Source organism: Remersonia thermophila, chromosome 2, assembly GCF_042764415.1.
Source record: "Remersonia thermophila strain ATCC 22073 chromosome 2, whole genome shotgun sequence".
Classification (NCBI taxonomy): domain Eukaryota; kingdom Fungi; phylum Ascomycota; class Sordariomycetes; order Sordariales; family Chaetomiaceae; genus Remersonia; species Remersonia thermophila.
This window is the reverse complement of record NC_092218.1, coordinates 1,860,985-1,876,494: the sequence shown is the minus strand read 5'-3', so window position 1 is coordinate 1,876,494 and position 15,510 is coordinate 1,860,985. Positions and strand designations below refer to the sequence as shown.

Here is a 15,510-nt window from a genome sequence, read left to right as displayed (position 1 = left end):
CGCTGTCCTTTGTTTGGTTCTCTTCTTGCTTGCCATCAACACCGTGTAGGTACATGTGTATGTACATGTGCACAGTAGCTGCGGCGTTCCACAGGACCTAAGCACATTGCCTCTCCATACAGCACGACATCAACGTTCTCCTGATGGAGAATCAAGTGACGTGACTGGGGGGACTCCGGCTGCGTGCTCCGCGCCATGGCCTGCGGTCAGCGAGCACATCCCCGTCCTCCCTGCTGCCCTGCGAAGGGGGATTCAAACAGCCTATGATGTATAAGCACATACATGGCATTCCGCCCGGGCACTGGCGAATGAACAGTTTACAGTTGCGCCGTTATGGGTCCCAGCGCGGTGCTTCCACAACAAGTGCTGGCGAACGAATGATCCCTGTTCTGCGCTAGTCCCAATATAGTCTAGCCAGGGACGAGATGCCCAAAGCTCCAAGGATGCTCGAGTCAAGTGAAACCCCGAGAGCGGCGGGTCGCCGATAGCCGTCCAGGCACAGCGCGGTTGTGCAACAGCAGGACTGCCGTGTCTCCTTATGCCATCCAGCTGGTGGTACGTGCTTGGAGGACGGAGCGCCATTTCGCAGCCCATGAACTTGTCGACAACGGTCGACCAACGGTCGCCATGAGACATGAGATTGCAAGGTGCCAGCGCCATGAGGACCAACCAGCCTTGTGCGTGCCCACCACGAGACGCGCTTTGATCACAGTCCCGGACATCCCACAATCGAGCGTTAGCCACACTTGGCGCCACTCGCTGGACACCACGTCCTGGATTGATCCCTGATGGTGCAGGAGCTTGCCGGGAGGGGTTCGGCACATCGTCTATTCCCTCCTACCCTCTGGCGATGGCGGCCGTCCAAGGAAGCATCGCGACGCACAGCGTCTGGCCTCCCAACCTACGAGGTAAGGGAGAGAAGTGAAGGTCGTTAGCCCATCCCCTAGGGCTCCGACATTGTCACCCGAGGGAGTCGACGATCGAACGGGGCTTGATTGCGTGTACCGGCCTCGACAGTCGCTCTCCAAATAGCCATCGCTGCTTCATTTGTTGATTGACGCGGCGGTACCTGCAGCAGCCGCCAACTCTCATTTGCGGCGGCGGTGTGGATGCCGCCCCGCCCCAACGATGCAATCTCGCCAGGCTCGCCGTCCTGGTCTATAGTACCTGAAGGCCCTGGTCTTGGCAGGGTCTGGGCTAACCACCCTAGCCCGGGGGCTCATTTCGCTCCTTTTCCCTCTCCCTCTTGGCTCTCCCGCCTGTTTCTATCCCTTCATCAACCCCGATCCCGTCGCTTTCTCCTTTCGGTTCATCTCTCTCTTGAACCGTCTGGTCGCTCCTTCGCAACGCCCACACGTCGCCCGCTCCTTTTCGCGACGACAACCGCGATTCCATCCAACAGAGAGCTTCTTCGGGACTCTCTACCACGTTCCTTGGGAATAACCACGACAGACAACAAAAGCTCTGCAGGCCTTGCCTGATTCGCTAGCGAACGACCGGTCATTTCGAGCCCGTCCACTCGTTTGGTCACACCGGCACGCAAAACGACAAACCAACATATCACCATGAAGGCCTTCCTCAAGACCGCCGTGGCAGCGGCCGTCGTCGTCGGCGTCGCTGCCCAACCTCACCACCACGGCCACCATCACTTCCACGCCAAGAGGCACGCCAAGTCGGTCGCCGAGAAGCGCGACACCGTTGTGCACACCGAGTACGTCGAGGGCCCGACGGTGGTCGAGTACGTGCTCCCGGACGGCAAGAAGGTCGACAGCAAGGAGGCCGAGAAGGGCATTGAGGAGGGCGTCTACGTTGTCATGGGCTCGACCAAGCCGACGTTCACTCCGCCCCCGCCGTCGGTCACGACGTCGGTGGGCAACCCCGAGCACGGTGGCCAGTTCTTCGAGGTGAAGGCGACGCCGCAATCGACGCCCTCTGCCTCTCCCACGCCGGCCCCGAAGCCCAAGGAGAAGCCGAAGCCGCAGCCGCCTGCGGACAATGGCCCCAAGGGCCTGGACGCCGACTTCCCGAGCGGCAAGCTCCGGTGCGACAAGGTGCCGACCGAGTACGGCGCCGTCGAGATCCCCTGGTCGACGACCAACGGCTGGACGACGCGGCAGAAGATGGGCAAGTGGATCAAGGGCGTTGCCTTTGACAACTTTGCGCAGCCCATCGATGGCACTTGCTCGCCTGGCGAGTTCTGCTCGTACGCCTGCCCGCCGGGCTACCAGAAGACGCAGTGGCCCGAGGAGCAGGGCGCGACGGGCCAGTCGGTCGGCGGCCTGTGGTGCAACGAGGACGGCTTCCTGGAGCTCACGCGCCCCTCGCACCCCAAGCTTTGCGAGCCTGGCGCCGGCGGCGTTTTCGTCCGCAACGAGCTCAGCAAAGGCGCGGCCATCTGCCGTACCGACTACCCCGGCAACGAGAACATGATCATCCCCGTCGACACGCAGCCGGGCGGCACGTACCCCCTCACCAACCCGGATCAGCGCACCTACTACATGTGGAAGGGCATGCCGACGTCGGCCCAGTACTACGTCAACCCGCTGGGCATTCCCGTCGCCGAGGCGTGCATTTGGGAGAGCTCCAAGCACGGCCACCGGGTCGGCAACTGGGCCCCCATCAACATCGGCGTCGGCAAGGCCGCCGACGGCATCACCTACATTTCCATCTTCCCCAACAAGCCGACCACTACTGCCAAGCTCGACTTTGACATTGCGATCGAGGGCGACATCAACGGCGAATGCTGGCTCAAGAATGATGCCTATCCCAATAACAACCCCGACGGGTGCACGGTACGTTTAGATGGAATCGAACCTGGCTCCGTATATGCGCGCATGGTTGATACTAACGCAATGGCAGACCGGCATGCGGGAGGGCGGCAAGGCCACCATCGTCTTCAAGAACAGGGCTTAGCCGACGGGGGCTCATCGTCGGTGGGGTTCCGTTCCCCGAGCTGGTTACAGCCTTTTTTTTTCTACCTTCGCCATCGACGCTGTTCTCGGCCCGCGTGGACCGGGCAGCGTGTTTTCTAGGGTTGTTTCGCACGGGTGGTGATGTTATTTTGAGCATGTCTATACTGGAACGTTTATATACCGTTCGCGGCCTGGATCGGTGGCGGCTCGCTGGGAGGCTGCACAATCGCGGGCCGAGCAATCCCCCTCGCTTCGTCTCGAACCCTATATGGCCTGGTTTTTTTTGGATTGGGATGTATATACCTCAGGATACCCTCGGGGTTGCTCGGTTTTCTCGACAAGGCCTTCCGGGTCGCCGTCGTCCGCCAGCCGCGTTTCGTCTTTTTCTTTGTTCTTCTGCTTGTTGGTATTTGTCTGCTTATCTACCTCGTTTCCTTGCTGCTCCTGCTCAAGCGTTTGAATGCCTATAGAGAAATGTGTCTATAGAGGTTGGAAAAGTAGTCTGTCTTGGCAAGCTGGCTTCAGTGGTTGTGTCGGAGGGTTTGCATGCGAGGCGGAGGTATGGGGGTATTCCCATGACATGAGGTACGCAGCACACACAGAAGGATGGTGATGGACGACGTTCAGGGCCAAGATGGTGCAAGGGATCAGCCTCGCCCAGAAGCCAGGCTCAGTGCCAGCAGCCGTGGCCCGTGCTCTCCGCTTGCTGCATGGCATGCGACACTGGAGCCCCACCACGACCTGGCCGGAACAGCGTCGTGATTGGCGAGAGACAGCGTTCCAGGTTGCCGCCTCGGCGCTGGAGGGCAGGCAGCGGCGGACCCCCGGATAAGAGGCGGCAGCTTCCAGCTCTGAAGATTTGGGCCTGGTTCAGCCTTACGTGTACGCATTCGATAAGCTTGAAGGAGGATCCTGCCTGTGTGGAGGGACTTCGTCCTTGGGCATTTCCCAAATTTCCCGTCTTCAACTTTTGGTGCTAGACTTCCATTGTACGTTCAGGCCGACGCCGATCGATCGTCTGTCAATCGATTCTCCAAAAGCCTCGATTGGATCGCGAAGCTCCAACGGAGCCTCGACACCTGGAACGCACGACCGCACGCGTCCTGCTTTCGGGCTTGTCCTGAGCTGCAACAAGCAAGCCGGCGTCAGGAACCTGGAGCCAACCCCCTCCGCCCGAGCCAGAACCTAGGTCCCCCATCCTGTTGCTGCGGGTTATGTTGCTTGCGCTCATCCGGCCTGCGCCGCTTGTCGCATCCCCCTAGATCCCCGATCCGCCCAACCGCCCCTCCAGCGTGTCCTCCCCATCCACCTCGAGCTGATTCATGATCGACCCCGTCCACTTCCGCGCGTCATGAGGGTCAGGGGAGCTCTGCGGGCGACGACGACGGTGGCGGCCCTGCTGTCGGCGGCCCTCTGGGCCACGCCCCTCGCCGCCAAAAATGACGGGCCGACCATGCACCTGACAACCTTCGACAACATACCCCGCAACCTCAACTACTTTGACGACTCGGACGTGGTCCTGTTCCAAGACACCGAGGACAACAATGTCTACCGCTCCGAGGACCACGGCGCCAAGTGGGAGCGCGTCAAGGACGTTCCCGAGGGCGACGCCTTCCTCCTGTACATGCACGACTTCGACCCGAAACGAGCCTATATCCTCACCGAGGGCTACTCCCACTACCGCACCGACGACCGCGGCAAGACGTGGCACAAGTTCAAAACCCCGGCCCCCATGAGCATGTTTCGCGGCGACATCCTCCAGTTCCACGCCTCCGACCCGGACCGCATCATCTTCAACGCCATGGCCTGCGAGGGCATCCTCTGCCAGGAGGTGGCCCTGTACACCACCGACAACTTCAAAAACACCAAGGAGCTGCGGAGGAACACGGACGGCTGCTGGTGGGCCAAGGGCTCCGGCCTATTCACCACGGGAGACGAGGATCTCGACAAGAACCGCGTGCTCTGCATCGCCCACGATACCTTCTCCCCCTTCAAGCAGGACCAGCGCCTCGTCATCTCGGACAACTTCTTCCAGCGGACGGCCGAAAGCAAGGACGTGCAAGAGTTCGAGCCGAACCTCGACACGAACAAGGCCGTCAAGGGCGTCGTCAACCTGGCCGTCGTCAAAAAGTTCATCCTCGTCGCCACCACCTCGCTCAACACGGACGAGATGGCCCTCTTCGTGACGGCCGACACCAAAAAGTGGCACCGCGCCGTCTTCCCGGCCTCCCACGAGGGCCACGACCACCGCGTCCTGCAGGAGGCCTACACGGTTCTCGAGAGCACAAACTACAGCATCCAGGTCGACGTCATGACCACCCGCCCCTCCAACCCGATGGGCGTCATGTTCACCAGCAACTCCAACGGCACCTACTTCACCGAGAACGTCCCCCACACCAACCGGAACCAGCGCGGCCACGTCGACTTTGAAAAGGTCAAGGGCATCCAGGGCATCTTCCTCGTCAACACGGTGGAGAACTGGAAGGACGTGGCCGCCAAGAGCAACGCCAAGAAGAAGGTCGTGTCCCAGATCACCTTCGACGACGGCCGCACGTTCGAAAAGATCACCGCTGACGGCAAGCGCATCCACCTCCACTCCGTCACGGAGCTGAGCAACGTCGGCAGCGTCTACTCGAGCCCCGCCCCCGGCCTGCTCATGGCCATCGGCAACCGCGGCGACTACCTCAAGGACTATTGGGAGGATGGTGACCTGTACGTCTCGGACGACGCCGGAAAGACGTGGACCAAGGCCCTGGACGGGCCTCACAAGTACGAGTTCGGCGATCAGGGGTCCGTCCTCGTCGCCGTGCGCGACTCGCGCAAGGTGGACATCGGCGAGATCAGCTACTCCCTCGACCACGGCATCACCTGGAAGAAGGCCTCGCTGCCCGACGGCCTCAAGATCCGGCCCTACATCCTCACCACCACCCAGCAATCGGCCAGCCTCAAGTTCCTGCTCGTTGGCAAGACGGCCAAGTCTCCGGAGTGGAGCGTCATCTCGATCGACTTCGATGGCCTCCACGAGAGAACCTGCAAGGAGGACGACATGGAGGAGTGGTTTGCCCGCGTCGACAAGGACGGCAAGCCCACGTGCCTGATGGGCCACACCCAGAGCTTCTCGCGCCGCAAGAAGAAGGCCGAGTGCTTCATCAACCAGCCGTTCAAGCGCATCGTGCCCAAGACGGTCAACTGCGACTGCACCGACAAGGACTACGAGTGCGACTTCAACTTTGCGCGCGACGATGACGGGAAGTGCGTCGCCAAGGGCCCCATCGTTCCTCCGGATGGCGCGTGCCGGAACGCCAAGCCCGACGACACGTTCAAGGGCACCTCGGGCTACCGCAAGATTGCCGGCAACACATGCAAGCCGACCAAGGAGATGGATGCCAAGTACGGCGACGTCGAGCGTAAGTGCTCCGAGATTATCGGCAGCCCCGGCGGCCCCGGCAGCCCGGGCAGCCCTGGTGGAAAGCCCTCGACCCCGGCCACCGACAAGATCGAGCAGACGCAAAAGACGTTCAAGGGCGGCTGGGACTCCTGGGAGAAGCACTATCTGGAGAGGGGCGAGTCGAGCACCAGCGAGGGCGAGACCATCATCATGCGCGGCCGCAAGGGCAACGAGCTCGGTCCCATCTACATCACCAACGACCATGGCAAGACGTGGAACGCCCCCGACGATCTCAAGGACCAAAAGATCGTTGCCATCATCCCGCACCACCACTTCAAGGACATGGTGTACTTCGTTACGACCAAAAACAAGGTGATCTACAGCGCCGACCGTGGAAAGACGTTCCACAGCTTCAAGGCGCCGCACGAGCCGTCGCCAGACGCGTTCCCGCTGGCCTTCCACCCGGACAAGAAGAACTGGCTGCTGTGGACCGGCAAAAAGTGCGAGGGCGACGACGACTGCTATCTGGTGACGTCCTTCAGCAAGGACGGCGGCGACCACTGGCAGACGGCCGCCCGCTACGCCGAGCACTGCGAGTTCACGGGGTCCAAGGCCTACAAGTACCCGGGTCGCAAGGAGGAGCAGATTCTTTGCCTCAAGCGCGCCAAGGAGAGCAAGAGCTCCAAGGAGCTTGTGCTGGTGTCGACCAACGACTGGTTCGACAACGAGGAGGTGCGCGGCCGCAACGTCAAGGACTTTGCCACCATGGCCGAGTTTATCGTCGTGGCCACCGAGAACACGGAGAACAAGACGCTCCAGGCCAGCGCCAGCCTCGACGGCGTCGTCTTTGCCGAGGCCAAGTTCCCCTTCGGCTTTGAGGTGCCGCACCAGCACGCCTACACGGTGCTCGACAGCTCGACGCACGCCGTGAATCTGTTTGTCGCCACCGAGATGACCGAGGGCCGCCGCCACGGCACCATCCTCAAGAGCAACTCCAACGGCACATCGTACGTTGTGAGCGCGAGAAACGTCAACTGCAACGACGACTTCTACGTCGACTTTGAGAAGATGCTCGGCCTCGAGGGCGTCGCCCTCATCAACACCGTGGCCAACCCCAACGACAAGCCGAGCGCGCCCAAGCGCCTGCAGACCAAGATCACGCACAACGACGGCGCCCAGTGGGCCTACTTGCCGACGCCTCCCAACGACAGCCTGGGCAAGTTCCCGTGCAAGTCGCGCGGCGACGAAAAGTGCGCCCTGCACCTGCACGGCTACACGGAGCGCCGCGACCATGGCAAGACGTATTCGTCGCGCAGCGCCGTCGGCTTCATGCTCGCCTGGGGGAATGTTGGCGACTCCCTGGGTCCGATCAAGGACGCCGACACCTTCATGACCACCGATGCCGGCATCACGTGGAAGCGCGTGCGCAAGGGCCGCTGGACCTGGGCTCTCGGCGACCAGGGCGGCATCATCGTGCTGGTGCAGACGACGGCCGCGGGCAGGAAGAAGACAAAGACGATCGCCTACTCGCTCGACCAGGGCCAGACGTGGAAGGAGCACGAGTTCTCGTCGGAGGAGGTGGAGGTCTGGGACCTTTCGACAATGCGCGCCGGCGGCTCGCGCAACTTTTTGCTCTGGGGCCAGGACGCCAAGGGCGAGGCCTTCACGCTCAACCTCGACTTCTCGGGCTTTGGCGATCGCGTCTGCAAGCACAACGCCGAAGACGCCAACAAATCGGATTACTACCTCTGGTCGCCCAAGCACCCGATGCAGCCCGATGGCTGTTTGTTTGGCCACGTCTCGCAGTATCTGCGCAAGAAGCCCGAGCGCAAGTGCTTCAACGATCTCAAGCTGCAGCCGCTCTATGGCAAGCAGGACTGCAGCTGCACGAGAGAGGACTACGAATGGTGAGTTTGCTCTTCCCTCCGCTCCTTCGGCCGGTGCATCGGCAACCGAGATTCTGACTTGTTGCGTGTAGCGACTACAACTTCGAACTGGACCCCTTCGGCCAATGCTCCCTGGTTCCCGGCCTCCAGCCCAAGAACCCGACCGAGTGGTGCAAAGAGCATCCCGACGCCGTCGAGTACCACGAGCCTACCGGCTACCGCCGCATCCCCCTCACCACCTGCGTCGGCGGCCGCCAGTTCGACCAGCAATCCGAGCCGCACCCGTGCCCCGGCCGCGAGGAAGAGTTTGAGCGCAAGCACCGCGTCTCGGGCGCCGCGCTGTTCTTTGCCATCACGGTCCCCATCGCGGCCGCCGGAGCCGTGGGCTGGTACGTCTGGCGCAACTGGACGGGCAAGTTCGGTCAGATTCGCCTTGGGGAGCACGGAGGCGCCGTGTTTGAGACGGAGAGGCCGTGGGTGCGGTATCCCGTCATCGCGCTGAGCGCCGTGGTGGCGGTGGGGATGGCGTTGCCGGTCGTGGCGGATGCGGTGTGGAGGGGCGTGAAGGGATTGGCGGAGCAGCTTGGCATTCCTGGGCTTGGGAGCGGAAGGGGGAGGTGGACGAGGCTGGGTGGGAACAGGCGGTTTACGACGAGGGATAGTTTTGCAAGGGGGAGCGGAGATTACGCAGCCGTGGATGATGATGAGGGGGAGTTGTTGGGAGAGGATGACAGCGAGGAGGAGGTGTGAGCTGGGTCTCTAATAGGAGTGTATGGTTGTGTGTGTGCGTGTGTGTGGATGAGGCAGTTTGGTTGGATCGGCTTGGGTTAGGAGGTTGGGTCCTTTCTTGGGTGGTTTGTATGTATATCCTTTTTGGCTGTACTGGTTCAAAAGGGGCGGGCAAGGACCCGTCGGTAGGGGGGGCAGGTTTGCGTTTCTTTGTGTTTCTTTTCTTTGGAATATAGGTGCGTTGATGCATAGAGCTGGATTTGTTCCGAGTCCGTCATGCTTGGTTACCATATGTGGTTGAAGGGGACACGGGGGTGATGTTGTTCTCATGCCGCACGTTGTGTAGGTGTTCTGACAAGACATACGCGATGTGCATGGTTGGCTCATCAGTCCCCCCACCCCCGTCCCCGCTTTCTTCTACAGTATAGATACCTAGACATCATGGGGTATCATTCTCTTCTTTGAAAGTCTTGTTGAATCGGTATTCTCCCCACTTATGAAGTCAACTGAGGGGGAATTGTACGCCCAGGGGTAAGGAAAGGTTGAAACTCCGGTGTATATGGTCAACGGTAGAGAACGGGTCTGGGTGCTTTTGTCCCCAGTTGTGTTCTTTGGCAATGAAGTCTGCTGGAAGAAGGCCCAGCACCTATGCTTGATGCCAAGCCCTGGTACGTATGTACGTGCAAGATGCCCAGAGAGCAGACAGAAGCGGTGACACTCGACCCATTGGTCACACGGAGCGTGACGAAGGCCACCACGATGTCGGCAACGGCTTTGCTCTTTCTTGCTCCCTTCCGCTCAACCGTCTGTACATGTGCCCTCTCAAACCAGTCCTAACCGTCACGGTCACATTGCAGGCGCACAATGTATGTATAGTACGCAGCATGTACGGAGGACACGCGATCCGGGCGGCCCAACACCGCACGGTTCGGCATTTCCACCTTCCATCGCCACGCACACACATACATACCACGGCAGAGAATGAACGGTTCACCACGCAGCACGGCACGGTATTTATCCAACGGACGATGCCGCAGGTGCATGGCGAGGCACACGGAGGCGCGAAAGGCGGTATGTATCTGAAACTATGGGACAGGAGGTGACTCGTTATCTGCAGAATGGTAGCATCGGCGCATAGGAACAGTTGGAGGTGTATAAGAGTTATAGGTCTCCGTGTGTAGGTGGGGCCTGCACGTACATACAGGACCACGGCTCGAAACTTGGATGCAGGAAGAAGGATGGAATCATGTCCGCAGTTAGAGCGCCGCTGCTGAGGTGAAACCGAACCCGGTTCCATCGCTTTACCCGACCCCTCACATGGCGTCTACGCAGTATACTTCTTTGGGGGGGAAGAGGCTGGAAGAGAGAGAGAGAGAGAGAGAGAGAGAGAAAGCGAGAGGGGACGGTGACAGCCTCACGCCGTTCCTCGATGGTCTTGGCCGCCGCCTGGCACATGGACGGTGTCGCCATCTCGTTGTCGTCGTCAGGTAGGCCATCCTGACTTGCACGCATTGGATGGGAGAGCCTGAGTACTGCGTAGGTTGAGAGAGGTGGTTGGACCCCAGACAGCAGCTTCATCCCACGTGGGTGACATGTGGCACCGGCGACAGCGAGCCAGAACATGGGCCGTGTGTTTTTTCCCGATGCGCACACACAGACCGTAGAGACGCATCGGCTAAACGGTAAACGTTAACCTTAAACAACAAAAAAAGCCACACACGAGCCATGGGACTTTTGTTTTTCTTCAATCCCTCACCTCAGAGGATGGGCAATGCTACTCTGCTCTGGTCTTACTCTGTTCGTACGGGCCATGGGAACGAGCGAGCGAGCCTATAGTAGAGGTACCCAACCCCTGGTCATTCAGGGGGGGGGGGGAGGGGGAGAGGTCAGGCCACCTACCAGCCAACCCCTCACCACCCAGAACAGACACCAGAACGAACATCCCCCCAACCCAAGCCCCGAAGGCGCCTTGCTGGAACAAAACCCCGCCCCCGCCGCCAGCCAGCCAAGCCCATGGTCCCAAGCGAGCTCCCGAGCGCCGCCCGATGTCACGGCACCGCCCTGCATCTTGAAGACTATCGGTTCGGCTTGTCTCCGAAACTGCGCATGGATCAGGGGGGGTGTACCTTGAAAAAGAAGTCCATGTACATACATGCGCCGTACCTAGACTAGACTAGCCATCGACCGTTCGACAGGCCGAACAAGGCGATCCTGACAAAGCCGCGCTATTGTCGTGAGCTTGCTTACACTACATCCAGGAACGCAAACCTGAATGCACCTGAAGAAATGCCGACAAAAGAGGCCAAGGGAAAATCAATGAATGACGTGGCCAATGCAGGAACCTGACACGACGCTCCAAGAGTGATGGGTTAGCGTCAAGATGCTCCTCCTTCACGTCGCACGCTTGGATGTTGGACTAGACTTGTGTTAGTCATCCTTTCCGACGCATCACACCATCAACCACGCTCCGACCACCACTTCTCGGGGTAACCTGTGCTGCTGGGGATGCGCACGCCAGGGAGCTGGGAAGGGGGGTGGGGGGGAACGTAACCTAGGAAGAGATGTTCGACGTCTCGGTTTGGAAAGACGAAGGACCTGCAAGACGCACACACAGACAAGCAACTAAACCAAAGAGACATGGAGATGGCGGAATAGCCTCATCATATTCACAACCACCTCTGTGGCCCGTCGGCATCGCTGAAATGCCGGATCCCTCTACCAATCTATGTACAAAAGCTCTTGTGGCAAACATGCCGTCCCAAGACTCCATCGCAAGATAAAAACAACATCTCCCAAAACAGTTTTCTAACCCATAATAAAAGAGAGCCTCAAATGAGAGTGAGAAGAAAACGCCAGCCAACGCCTTGCTGAAAATGACCAGACCAACCAACCACTACGACAACTATCTTGAAAAAAAAAAAAAAAAACCAGAACTTCGTCCAAAGGAAGGGTTGTTTTCGTGACTGAGCCGAAACGTATTGGGTGTGTTGTAAAGAGAGGGTGGGCTCATTGTAAAGGGGACAAGCAGCGAGAGTCGTGAAGGCGACCATGAAAGATGGACAATGGCCGAGGGGTACATCATGAAGATTGGAGGCGCGGCTCAGCCCCTCCGCACGCGATTCCAGATCCTCCTCATGACACCCTTCTCAGCGGGGCCATCGTTCCAGTGATCCATGTCGGAGAACCGATCAACGCTGGGCCGGTGCGAGTCGGTGCCAAGCGCCCGGCTCTCGGACGCCAGGGACGCCAGGGCCGTGGGGCGGCGCGTGTGCTGGTAATACGCCTGCTTCTGCTGCCAGCCGTAGATCTCGTCCTCGTGCGCTCGCAGGTCGGGCCGGGTGAGGGTCATGCGGAGCGTCATCTCGCGCCCTGCCGTCGGGGCCTGGACGGCGTACAGCCCCTCTGGCGTTTTCCTGCCCGCGTCCCTGCTGTTGAGGACCGGGGCCGACGCGTAGCGAGTGTGGCGCGGGACTCCTGTTCTGTTCTCCGTGGACTCTGGCGTCTTTGGCGAGTCGGGGTCCGCCATCGACTGCCCGTCGCTGTAGAGGGACACGTCGTCGTCTTTATCGGCCAGGAAAGTGCCACCCGTCGAGACGCCATCGGCCGACTTTTGCTTCGACGGGCCCCGAGACCGCCCGGCCGTGTCTTCGCTAAAGCGTGCCTCCGCGTAGAGCTCATCGGCCGACGCGGCCGAGGGGAAGCCAAACGCGACGGCCTCGTCAAACTTCTGGGGCGACGCCAGGTACATGCGCAGCTTCATGCGGGCCTCGGGGTCTTGGTAGTGGGCGGCGGCGGGATCGATGGCGGTAATGGACGGCTGCGGCGCATGCTTGGGCGTGATGAGAGACAAGCCGCGGGATTTGCGCCGCGTGTGGGCTGGGCCGCCTGAGACGCCGGCCGTGGGCGCATCGCTTTGCGATGGCGGCTGAGCCGTCTCCTTGGTCTTGGGGGCCATGGACGACACCGAGTTGCGACGGCCAAACGGCTTCCTGTTGATGGACATGTTGCGGCGGAACGATGGCCGCTGCTTCGCCGCCGCGACCGCGCCCTCGCGCAGGTTCGCATGGTAGTCATCCAGGAAGAGGCGCAGATCCAGGTCTTCCTCCTCGTCCAGCCACCGGAAGCTCTCGAAGAAGGACTCTGAGAATTGGCCGTCCTCGGCCGAGCCCTGGCGCGGCCCGTAATTCACCCGAGCGTCCATGCTGTGGCGAGCAGGTGAGAGGGGCGGAGTGAGAGGTTCGAACTGGGCCGACAAATCTCTCCTGCTGGGCCGGCTGCCGAGCCTGAGGTCGTCGTCGACCGGGCCGAGGGCAGTGCTGGCAAGCTGGCTGTGATAGGTAGCCGTTACGCTTTCGGTTGCCTCGGATGGTTCAAAGGACCACAGCGAGGCCGTCGTCACCGAGCGAAGCTCAGATGCCGAGTCCCGGCGGACCCGACTGGGTGGGTGCCCCAGAGCAGTCCGGCCCGGACGAGGCTTCCGGCACTTGAGATTGGAGATTTCGTCGTAGTGTTGCGAGATGCCGTCGACGACGAGAGCGGACTCTTGGGCAAAACGCAGTCGTTCGAGGGTTGAGAAGAACTGTGGGGGAAGGGGTTTAGAAAGGTGCACCAAATGTGATGACGAAGAGTTGAGACGATATACTGCCGATCGCTCCCTTTTCCGTCCATCCATCCAATATACATGACGGATGGCCACCCCTCAGCAGGGGGTGATAGGGGCGGGTGGGGGGGGGGGGGGTGTTCCCGAGGTTATAGCGGCGGGACCTGCAGGTGCTGAGAACCAAAAACGCGTGTGACGAGAGCTGCATCTCTGCCTCAAAAGAGCAAGAGATCCATACAGAACGCGACGATGCATGTGAGATGCATGTGCCGCTGGATGGACGCTGGATGGATGCTGGATGCATTGGGTGGATGCATTGCAGTCCATGGACGTTCCGATTGCCTCGTGTTTTTGTGACCTCACCACTCGGCGAGCCTTCGAAAGTGTAAACGTAGACCAGGACAGGCAACCCAACTGGTTCGCACGGTCGCTTGGCCAGAGAATCTGTGCTGCAACTCGTGATGCATCCCGGATGCACCCAGGCCAAAAAGGTTGGGCAAGTCTAGTCTCCGGCGGTGCGGGACGCCCAACGATGGCACGCTTCGGATCTCGGACAACGAAAGTCCCTGCTCGGCGTCCAGCCAAGCGTCGCGATGGCATGGGCGGCGCGCTGGGCTGAGGGGGCGCTTAGGTTCCTGCCGAGCACACCAGTCTCGCAGCTAGCCCCAAGAGATGGAGAGCATTGAATTCATGCATCCCTCCTCCATCACGGTAGTAGCGTGGTAGCCACACGAACAGCCTCCGCGAGCCGGAATCCCCCCTCCCAATTGGCCCTCGTCGGGAGTGCGGCGTGGAGCGCGCTGCAGGCCCGCCCGGCACTCGCGGGAAGGGCCAATTGGCAGCAGGATTGGGGTAAAAAAAAAAAAAAAAACACACAAGACACGAAAACAAAGGCCGTGTTGGTGTTTGCCAAGCCGGCGAATTGACGTCGTTGCCGGCATGCAAACAGCCCGGCGAGCGTCAAGAGCGAAAGAAGGTGCCGCCTTGTAAGAGGGAGACGGGGAGCGTGGGATGAGGAACCAAAGAAAGACAAGAATACACACCTTTTTGCGGACGGCCAGGGGCAGGGCCTCGAACTCCTCGAGGGTCATCTGGGGGACGACGGGAGCTTGGGGCCGCTCCTGGGCGCTCACGGATCTTGAGCGGCGTAACCTCTTGGGATTGGTCCTCCGAGCGCGTTCCCGAGACGTCTCGTCTGCAGGGCCGTACTCTTGCGGGTCGTCTCGAGCGTACCGGTTGTGGCCGTTGCTGTGATGGTGGCGATGGCGCCGGGCCCAGCGGGCGAAGGCCAAAGGGCTGGCGGTCCGCTCGCTCCCGCTGCCGGCCGAACCGGGACGGAGCAAGCGGGCCGAGGCGGCTGCCACGCCCTGGGAGGAGGAGGGGGTGGACGAGGAGTCGCGGGCATCGTCCTGGGCGAGGTGATCGAAGCGGTAGCCCGGGTGGGCATCGAAGGAAGAGGAGCCCGCCATGATGCTCTTCTGGATGTCGCCGCGGTTGTCGGACGAGCACAGGCCGCAGCGGCCACCGGGCCTCGAGGTGGAAGGAGTGGAGCTGAATGTGCAGAGAGAATGGGCCAGGGCGGCGGCGGCGGTAGCGGCAGTAGCAGTGATGGTGGTAGTAGGGCCACTCGAGCGGCGATGAAAGCGACGGGTCGCGGGCTGGTGGATGGAACGTGAGGTGAGTGATGTTGGATCGTAAGGGAAACAAGGGGAAAGGAAAAAAAGGAAGATCTGGGAGATGATGGAGCGGCAGATGGCTTGTTGATGAGGAGCGGCGAAAGCTCGTGCAAGCTCGCCAACAAGCTCAAGGGAGCTTGCCTCGGGCACAAGCAGGGCTATGCCGGGAGCGGGTGAGCCGACAAGAGGGCGAACCCCTGCATCTGCTCGTTGAGACAAGCCGGGTTGACGCCGGGGGAGTGGGCGTCAAAACCGTGGCCGTGGCTCGAGGGTGGACCCTGTCGTTCGCGGATCCGGAAAAAGCGCCCTCAAGGCCCTC

The 15,510-nt window shown here is 60.7% G+C and overlaps 3 protein-coding genes across 3 annotated transcripts; 2 read left to right on the top strand and 1 right to left on the bottom strand.

Annotated features, from left to right (window-relative positions):
- Positions 1 to 1,565: 1,565 nt before the first annotated feature.
- Positions 1,566 to 2,913, top strand: VTJ83DRAFT_1971 (uncharacterized protein; the record flags this gene model as incomplete). Its single annotated transcript, XM_071008189.1, has 2 exons — positions 1,566 to 2,792; positions 2,860 to 2,913. The coding sequence occupies 2 exons, from the start codon at positions 1,566 to 1,568 to the stop codon at positions 2,911 to 2,913; spliced, it is 1,281 nt and encodes a 426-aa protein (XP_070868511.1).
- Positions 2,914 to 4,263: 1,350 nt separating this feature from the next.
- Positions 4,264 to 8,936, top strand: VTJ83DRAFT_1970 (uncharacterized protein; the record flags this gene model as incomplete). Its single annotated transcript, XM_071008188.1, has 2 exons — positions 4,264 to 8,207; positions 8,279 to 8,936. 2 exons carry the CDS (start codon positions 4,264 to 4,266, stop codon positions 8,934 to 8,936), a joined length of 4,602 nt encoding a protein of 1,533 aa, XP_070868510.1.
- Positions 8,937 to 12,015: 3,079 nt separating this feature from the next.
- On the bottom strand, positions 12,016 to 14,984 carry VTJ83DRAFT_1969 (uncharacterized protein; the record flags this gene model as incomplete). The annotated part of the gene is made up of 2 exons (XM_071008186.1): positions 12,016 to 13,494; positions 14,559 to 14,984. 2 exons carry the CDS (start codon positions 14,982 to 14,984, stop codon positions 12,016 to 12,018), a joined length of 1,905 nt encoding a protein of 634 aa, XP_070868509.1.
- Between the last annotated feature and the right edge of the window lie 526 nt (positions 14,985 to 15,510).